At 47.7% G+C, this 8,706-nt stretch overlaps 2 protein-coding genes across 2 annotated transcripts; both read right to left on the reverse strand.

Annotated features, from left to right (window-relative positions):
* Positions 1–561: 561 nt before the first annotated feature.
* Positions 562–6,045, reverse strand: LOC120834249 (uncharacterized). Its single transcript, XM_040202162.2, has 2 exons — positions 1,513–6,045; positions 562–1,411 (listed from the first exon to the last, which is right to left on the reverse strand). The coding sequence occupies exons 1-2, from the start codon at positions 6,011–6,013 to the stop codon at positions 1,197–1,199; spliced, it is 4,716 nt and encodes a 1,571-aa protein (XP_040058096.2). The 5' UTR covers positions 6,014–6,045; the 3' UTR covers positions 562–1,196.
* LOC144389444 (uncharacterized) lies at positions 6,030–8,097 on the reverse strand. The gene is made up of 3 exons (XM_078094074.1): positions 7,988–8,097; positions 6,066–7,633; positions 6,030–6,033 (listed from the first exon to the last, which is right to left on the reverse strand). The coding sequence occupies exons 2-3, from the start codon at positions 7,337–7,339 to the stop codon at positions 6,030–6,032; spliced, it is 1,278 nt and encodes a 425-aa protein (XP_077950200.1). The 5' UTR covers positions 7,340–7,633; positions 7,988–8,097.
* Between the last annotated feature and the right edge of the window lie 609 nt (positions 8,098–8,706).

An 8,706-nucleotide genomic window follows, 5' to 3' on the forward strand; every position in this document is an offset into this window, starting at 1 on the left:
TGAGGAATTAGTACTTGGTTTTGAATTGCAAAGCGACCTAATCTTTGTATCTAACATATACAGCAATGGTTTGAAGTTAGCCACACAATAGCAATAATGAAAAATGTTGTGCGGTATGCAAATCGTCTCATTTTCACTGGAAAAATGTCTAATTAGTGCTTTTAGCCAAAGAAATAGGGCTATGTGTTTTATTAATACCCCCGATTCTCCTTCTCTCCTTCATGGCAGTCAAAACCTCATTTTATCTGGGAGGAGAGACAGGACAGTCTAACAGTCATTGTAACCTAAATTAGATTATCCAACTTGTGTATTTATTCAGGAGCAAATCACTTGATTTTGACCGACAGGCTGTGTTGTAGAAAGCCAGAACAGCATAATCAGGTGTTAAGTGCTCTGATATTGGATTTGTATTAGTCAAAGAAACAACCCTGGCCATGTTTTGTGTCGGTATTTGTCAAGTGTCTCACTTTTGTGAGGGTCAAACTGCAGCCCCCCACTTGAAAGGGCAGCTTGCTAAGAAGTGTAGACTGGATTCCACTCAATGACCAAGATTCGGACTTCTTTGCTTTCTTGCTTTTTATTTTTAAAATTGTCCAGGTCAAACCAGGTGAAAAACCTTGAAATACAAACATGAATGTAAGGTCAAAGAAATATAACCCAAGAAACCATAATCAATTCACATACCCAACATCACATACTTAATTTATAATCTACTGGAAATTAACCTCAAAATAAGTAGAAAGACAACCCAAATTTAAAGTATCCCACTACTAAATTAAATACATTTTTAAAACACTATTTAATGATGATTTTAACCTTTAAACTTCACCAGATTTTAACTCCGCTGAATACACACAAATCAAGTTTTATCCAATTACTTTTAGCTTGAATACTTTTTAAAACACATTAAATATATGGACATTTGATTTTGCATTTCATGCCATAAGTAGTCAGCCACTCAAAAGCTCACCGGCTCCTTCTTCAGCCTTTGCAAGCTTTATTCCTGCAGTCTCCTCTTTCCAAGCTCTTCAAATCTCGCTTTCTCACACTGCTCGCTCTTCACTGTCCTGTGAGTGAGTGACTCCAACCCCCCTGATCACCAGATCCTCTCCACCTGGTGCACTAAAATCTCCGCCTCCAGCCTGAGAGACCCACCTAAACCTACCTCCCAGCCAGAGAGGGGCTCGGTCTGCAACTCAACTCAACACCTCCCACTCGATCTTCCCACGAGAACCGCTGGAAAGATCGCACAGTGACCTTGTGGTCAGAGATCCCCTTTTTGGCCTCCTGCCTGCTCCTCCACTGGCAGCAGAACCACCAATCGTCGAACGTCCCGATGAAGAATTGTGGACTGAACGTCCCTCCAGATGCTGGAGGCAAGATGCCTGGATGCTGATGTTGCAGGTCTCACCTGAGGGATACAGGAGCTTGTCACAACTCTGACTTTCACATCCCGTACTATGCCTCTGGAGTCTGGGTTGACACTTATAACCCTCCCAAGCTTAAAGTTACCCCTCAATGCATTTTGGTCGCACAGCCAAACAATATCTCCGTCTGCAACATTCCTCTGTGTAGTGTGCCATTTACTCCTCACGAAGAGATTAGGGCCGGCAAGTTGGCTCCAGGACCTCCAGAATTTGTTGACCTGGTGCTGCATTTCCTGAAGCCTCTTATAGGGGTAGCTCGTAAACACAAATGTTTTCCAGTCACCACTCGATGATGCCAGCCCCAACAGGAGTGCATTGGGTGTGATGTACTGCACGGTGTCTTCACAGCTCTGCACCCTGGCATCAATGGGGCGCTCATTCGACAGATTAGCAGCGAGCTGAAGTGTCGTCTGAAGTTCGCTGTAACTGAGCTCTGATTCTCTCCCCAGACTCTGGAACGCCTTCTTCACAATTCGAACAGCTGCTTCAGCAGAGCCATTTCGATGAGGTGAATCAGCCGGCTGGATTTCCCAATGCCAGCTGGTTCCATTTTGAGCTGAAGTTTCCTCCACAGCAGGCCTATCCAAACCATCCAGAAACTGATACAACTCCTCCAGAACAGATTTGGCACCAACAAAATTGGTTCCTGGGTCGGACCAAATCTTCTTAGGATGTCCTGGAATTGCTGTGAACCTCTGATAAGCCATCAGAAAGCTTTCAGTCGACATGGTGTTGGCCAGCTCTGTGTGGATTGCTCTACTGGCCATACAGCAGAATACGACGCCCCAAACCTTCATCCGGACTCTCTTCTTCACATCATCCTTGACCAGATACGGTCCAAACAGGTCAACTGCCGTGAATTCAAATGGAGCCGCTGGCCTGGTTCTCTCTTGAGGCAGATCACCCATCACTTGGCGACATCTTCTAGCTCTGGCTTTCTTGCAAATCACACAGTTTTCAATGATTTTTTGAGCAATTCTCCGTCCCTTGATGACCCATGCTCTCTTTCTCACTTTCAGTAGAGTAGCAGCTGTTCCCTCGTGACCCCTGCTGTGAGCTTCACGAACCAACAATGTTGAAACCCAGGCACTGTAAGGTAAGAGGGGAACACTAACTCGGTCCTCATTAAAAGCCTGGACCCTCCCACCACAAACTAGTAGCCCCGTTCCTTCTTCTTTGAAGACTACCAACCGGTCCGTTGTGGTTGTTGGAAAGGTCACGCCCTCTTGTGCAGCAAGAAAAAGGTCTCTTAAGGCGTCTTGGCGCTCTGTTGCAGTGATGACCCCGGCTGATGAAACTGCCTCCCACTTTGGAGTCCCCAAGATCCTGCTTTGAGCTGCAAAGCACTTAGCTGCTCTCCAGACCTGGGCAACCGCTTTAACCAGGTGAGTCAGGTTGCTGAACCGTCCTTCATCCACCAGGTTTCGGACAGCAGCACCAGCAGGTGGTCTCCGACCCTCCAGGTCTGGTGGCCCTTTCTTCACCTGAGCTCTTGCGAGTACGGCAGTAAATGTTTTCTTTTGCATCTTTCCAACACTCTCTCTGGCAGTTGCGGATACGTCCTTTGCAGACTTAATTGGCCACTCATTTGCTGGTAAACTCAGGAACTCTGGTCCTTGCTGCCATGGTGAACCTTCAGCCAAATCTTTTGTACCAGCCCCACGAGTGATAATATCAGCAATGTTGAGCGTTCCAGGGATCCACCACCAATCCTGACGTTGCGTGCTGCCTTGGATTTCTCCAATCCTGTTGGCAAAGAAAGTCTGAAAGCCATAGCTCTCACGTTGAATTGCACCAAGGACTGTTTGACTGTCAACAAAGTGGTACCACTGCTTGACTTGAATCCGGCCATGTTGCTCAAAGTACTTTTTTAACCGGGCGGCGAATACTGCTCCACAAAGCTCTGACTTGACTGCTTCCCCCTTGTGGTCCAAAGGGGTCAACTTAGCTTTAGACTCCACCAGCCTCACCATGGACCCTTGGTTACAGGCCCACCGTAGGTACAGGACGGCACCATACGCATGCTCGCTGCCATCAGAGAAGGTGATTGCATCAGGTTCAGCCGGTGCACCTGCTGGCGTAAGGGCTCTATGAAACTTGACCTTACTCAGCTTGGCGTATTCTTCGAAAAGGCTGATGGCATCTTCTCTGAGCTTTTCTGATAGCGCAAGATCCCAAGTGTCTTTGCTGGTGCTACATTTGGGTTTGGCCTCTTGAAATGCTCTCCGAACCAAAATGGCCCCTTTCTGTTTCACAGGCGTTGTTAGGCCAATCGGGTCATATAGTCCAGAAACTTGGCTGAGTAACTCTCGTCGTGTCAATGGGTCTGGCGTCTGAGCTCTCACCTGCTCCAGTCGAAGGTCTTGGCCAAGTCTCATTTTCCTCTTCCTTCTTGAAAAGTTTATCCCAACCATTACATGAAGCTTGTCATCTTCCAGGGTGTAGCCAAGGCCAAGGGCTTTGTTGTCCTCCTCTTTGAGCTGATTTGGCAGAATTACAGTCCTTGGAGTAACCGCCTGGTCGTTTCCAGACGACTCCCTCCTACTTTGGCCAGTGAAGACCCATGGCTTCAACTCGAACCCTCCTGCTTTGAGGATCTGCTCCACATTTCCCGTGATGACTTTAAGTTGGTCCAAGTTATCATGAGAGGTCAAGAGGTCATCGACATAGCTGTCTTCCTGCAGCACTCGACGCTCTTCCTCAAGATGGCTGAACTGAGGGAGGTTAGCAGTCTCTCTCATGGCGAGTTGAGCGATGCAGCCTGCTGGCTTGTCTCCAATGTTAACTCTCGTGACTGCATATTCAGCCAGCTCTTCTTCCTCAGAGTCACGCCACAGGAACCTATGCAAATGCACCTCTTGATCTTCCAGCCACACTGAATTGTACATTTTCTTTACATCTCCTAAAGCAGCAAACCCTCCCCTCCGGAATTTAAGAAGCACACCACGGATTGAGTTAAGGACGTCTGGGCCTTTCAGCAGGAGATCATTGAGGCTCACCCCTCTGCACTTTTGACTGCTGTTCCAGACCAGTCTTACCGGAGTTGTGACAGAGTGTGGGTTGGGTGCGATGAGGTGGCTAATGTACCATACTGGGCCAGTCCATTCACGAAGTACATCTTTGGTCAACTTCATTGCAGCCCTGCGCTCGACCATCTCGTGCACTTGAGCGGCATAGGCGGCCTTCCATTCTGGCTCCCTGGCCAGTTGCCTCTCAGTCCTCAAGAATGTGGCCTCGACTGCGCTCCTGTTGCTTGGTAATGTGGCTGGATCTTCCACCCAGGGGTACTTAGTGTGCCAGTGAGGCCTCTCACTGTGGTCATCAGCTGCTACATATGTGAGCCCGCTCTTTACCACCTCCAGCTCTCTTTCTTCAGCGAGGGTCATTTCTTTGCCGCCTGGCTGACAGTTTCCGCAACGACAGCCCCCACATCTCGGAACACAACCAGCACCAATGCTTTCCCATTTCCACCAGTCGATGAAACTGGATGTAGTAGCAGCACAGCTGGATATCTGAGGTTGGGCGGAAGTTGGGGCTCGCTGGCTTTGAGGAGGATGGACGGGGACTGCGCAGGTGTGTTCTTCATACTTTGCAGCAGCAGTTCTCATAGACCTGGCAAAGTGTGTCCTCGACGTATGGGCTGATACAGTGACCTCCTCAAACAGCTCAGGATGGGTGCCAGCAACGGTCTTCCCCATTGGTCCATCCCACAGTACGAGGTCCCCCACCGTTCGGATTTTCTGTGGAGCCAGTTGACCCTCCTTGTGACTTACAAGGAGCTGGATCTCTTTTGGCCTTGTCAGGTCGCTGAGCGGGACATCTGGGAAGAACTGTTGCAGTTTTCTGGCTGACACATGTCTGTGGATATCTGCAATGCGGTCTAAGCCGTAGCAAACCAGCTGGTGGGACTTGAGAGCGCTTCTTGAGGTGCCAACCCGGATTTTCAGGAGATACCGCTTTGTTTTAACAAAGACTTTCATGCCTCCCACCCCATGAACCACAAGTGTGATATCTTCACTTCTGAGATTGAGCCGACCTGCTGCCTCATGGGTGATATAATTGGTGTCAGAAGCTAGGTCGATCAGGGTCCCAATTCTCTGTCCAGCATTGGCTGTCACCTCCAAAAGCATCATGATGACGGGCCACTCCGCTAGGCCGCCCTCTGCCAGAAGACTTGAGTGACTCTTTGCGACGTGGGAGGTGCTTGTTGCTGTATTGCAGAATGCGTCCCGGCACTGTTGGGCCAATTCAGGGGAGAGCTTCCTGAATAATTCCTCCTGGGCTTCGGTGTAATCCCTCTTGTTGCCACCTCCCACTGCGCTGCCTTTGCTCCTCCTCTGGGCTGCGCTGCCCCTGGATGCTTCGGCATTGCGACACAGATAGTAGTGGTGGTCTCTCCCGTCCTCGCACTCAGGGTTTCTGCACAGAAATGAGGTTTTGCAGAGATTATCATCATCATGGACCTCCAGACATTTCCAGCAGGCTCCCAGTTTTCGCACTGCGTCCTTCTTCTCTGTGAGCTTGAGCACACGGAACTTTTTGCAGAAGTACAGCTTCTTCTTATGCTTAATGTCCCCACAGACCATACATCCTGAGAGATGGCTACCTGACTGGTTTGCAGCCCTGGTTCTGGCTTGCCTTTGCTTAGGTCGGATTTCTTTTCTTGGCAGCTCTTCGTCCCTCAATTGGTCCAGCTGTTCATAGATGTTCTCTTGACTCTTGAGGAAGGTCAGAAGACTGTCAAAGCGTTTCTCTGGAGGAGCACTGCTCCTCTCAGCTGCATAGAGAAGCCACTCTTTCTTCAGTGCATCAGGAAGCTTGCTTTCGATTGCCTTTGTCACTAGAGGATTCTTTAAAGCACCGGTGTCACCAAGGTCACTCAGGTCTTGAAGGGCTTTTTCAACAGCTTGGATGAGCTCAACAATTTTCTTGGGCTGGTGACTTTTGACAGCTGGAAGTCTCTGGAGCTCCTCAACTATTTCGATGGCAATCGCCGTTTGGTTTCCAAACCGGTTCTCCAGGACCCGAAGAATGTCATCTGCTGTGTTATAGGACATCAATCGAAGATCTCTCATTATCTTGTCATCCAAACTGTCAAGAAGCTGGAACTTTTTTACTTCTTTTGACCCAGTAGGTTCTCCTTGCCTCTGAAGGGCCTCCCAGTCTCCTCTCCAGCGATGAAAGTCTCGCCTGATGCCAGTGAACTTGGGGAGGGAGGTTGGCTTCAGTCTGATGGCTGATATTGATGTCGGGTAGCTGATAGAAGCTGCACTCACAACTCTTTCGGCGTCTTCTTTAGCTTTTGCTTTAATGAACTCTGCCTTTTTGGACATTAACTTGGGAACGATCTGCTCGAGCTCTCGTACACGCAGCTGGAAGTCTTTCTGCTCGGCAGGAGGGGCCCAACCCTTCCACTTTGTGTGCAGCTCCTTCGCCCTCTTAACCAGTCCTTCCATGTAGTCGAACATGAAGTCAAAGGCCTCTTTATTTCCACCAGGTTCAAAGGAAATCACACTCTTTACTTTCTCCTCTGCAGCCTGTAGCGCCATCATCAGTTCCTCCTCCCCGAAATTAGCCCAGAGTGTCTTTCGAATGAGGTCCTTCAGCTCTTCCAATTTCATCTCACACTCGCTTGCAGTTTTCCCAATATCGGCCTTTTGCTGCTTGCTCAACCCGGGAACTTCATCAGGATCTGCGTCCAGCTCCACTTCTGCAAGGTACTGGGCCTCCACATCGTCATTTGCTTCCATGACTTTGTTGGCCTCAGTTATGAGCCTTTTGAAATGGTCTCTGAGCTCCTCTTCAGCCATTATGGCGTGCATCCGGACAATGTTGTTGGACAGCCGGGAGAATTGTCGCTTTGCAGACGTCCTACTAGCTTTAAGCTGCTCCAGTGACTTTGAGTCAGCCATCTTCCTTTTCACCAGGATTCGGTGTGGGCGGGGTGATCTTCAGTGTTACTAGGCCTCTGGACTTCCAGGCCTGGCCAGTTGCAGTTCAGGATACTTCGCTCCAGTCTTCGCACCAGTGGCGGTTTTTCACTGTCAAGTGTCTCACTTTTGTGAGGGTCAAACTGCAGCCCCCCACTTGAAAGGGCAGCTTGCTAAGAAGTGTAGACTGGATTCCACTCAATGACCAAGATTCGGACTTCTTTGCTTTCTTGCTTTTTATTTTTAAAATTGTCCAGGTCAAACCAGGTGAAAAACCTTGAAATACAAACATGAATGTAAGGTCAAAGAAATATAACCCAAGAAACCATAATCAATTCACATACCCAACATCACATACTTAATTTATAATCTACTGGAAATTAACCTCAAAATAAGTAGAAAGACAACCCAAATTTAAAGTATCCCACTACTAAATTAAATACATTTTTAAAACACTATTTAATGATGATTTTAACCTTTAAACTTCACCAGATTTTAACTCCGCTGAATACACACAAATCAAGTTTTATCCAATTACTTTTAGCTTGAATACTTTTTAAAACACATTAAATATATGGACATTTGATTTTGCATTTCATGCCATAAGTAGTCAGCCACTCAAAAGCTCACCGGCTCCTTCTTCAGCCTTTGCAAGCTTTATTCCTGCAGTCTCCTCTTTCCAAGCTCTTCAAATCTCGCTTTCTCACACTGCTCGCTCTTCACTGTCCTGTGAGTGAGTGACTCCAACCCCCCTGATCACCAGATCCTCTCCACCTGGTGCACTAAAATCTCCGCCTCCAGCCTGAGAGACCCACCTAAACCTACCTCCCAGCCAGAGAGGGGCTCGGTCTGCAACTCAACTCAACAGTATTTGAGCCACGAGGACCTGAGGTGGTTCTGTGACTATAAATAAACTAGACGTGTCCATTTAAGATCATACTTTGACACACGATATTACACACTAATCTCTGGTGTGCAGTGTTTTGTGGATTATGTGCCTAAAACTCACACCGCCCTCAACGTATGCTTCAAAACTTGTTTTGCAGTATTACCTTCCCACACCTTTTCCAATTTTAAATGTTGATATTACAAACTTCTTTATGACAGTCTGCAGACGAAGTTTGTTCTCAAACATTCCATTATTGTATCTTTTATTATATGACTATACACTAAATTAAGACCAAATGAGGCAGATGACTGGAGCACAAAGGAAGTGAAACAACAAGTGAGCAACAATTTTAAAATCGATTGGGAAACTAAGGTAGGGAGTGATGCGATCATGCCACCTGGTCACAGTAAGTGTAGCAGCAGCGGTTTGAACCAAAGTATTTCAAGCTGGAAGAAATGTG

The sequence above is a fragment of the Gasterosteus aculeatus genome, chromosome 18 (genome assembly GCF_964276395.1).
Source record: "Gasterosteus aculeatus chromosome 18, fGasAcu3.hap1.1, whole genome shotgun sequence".
NCBI classification, from domain to species: Eukaryota; Metazoa; Chordata; class Actinopteri; order Perciformes; family Gasterosteidae; genus Gasterosteus; species Gasterosteus aculeatus.

Bases quoted from the DNA above. Each gene is read 5' to 3' on its own strand.
- LOC120834249 (XM_040202162.2), bottom strand. From the start codon at position 6,013: ATGGTCTGTGGGGACATTAAGCATAAGAAGAAGCTGTACTTCTGCAAA. The intron at 1,412-1,512 runs GTAACTTTAAGC...TGTATCCCTCAG, and splicing joins CGACCAAAATGCATTGAGGG to GTGAGACCTGCAACATCAGC.
- LOC144389444 (XM_078094074.1), bottom strand. From the start codon at position 7,339: ATGGCTGACTCAAAGTCACTGGAGCAGCTTAAAGCTAGTAGGACGTCT.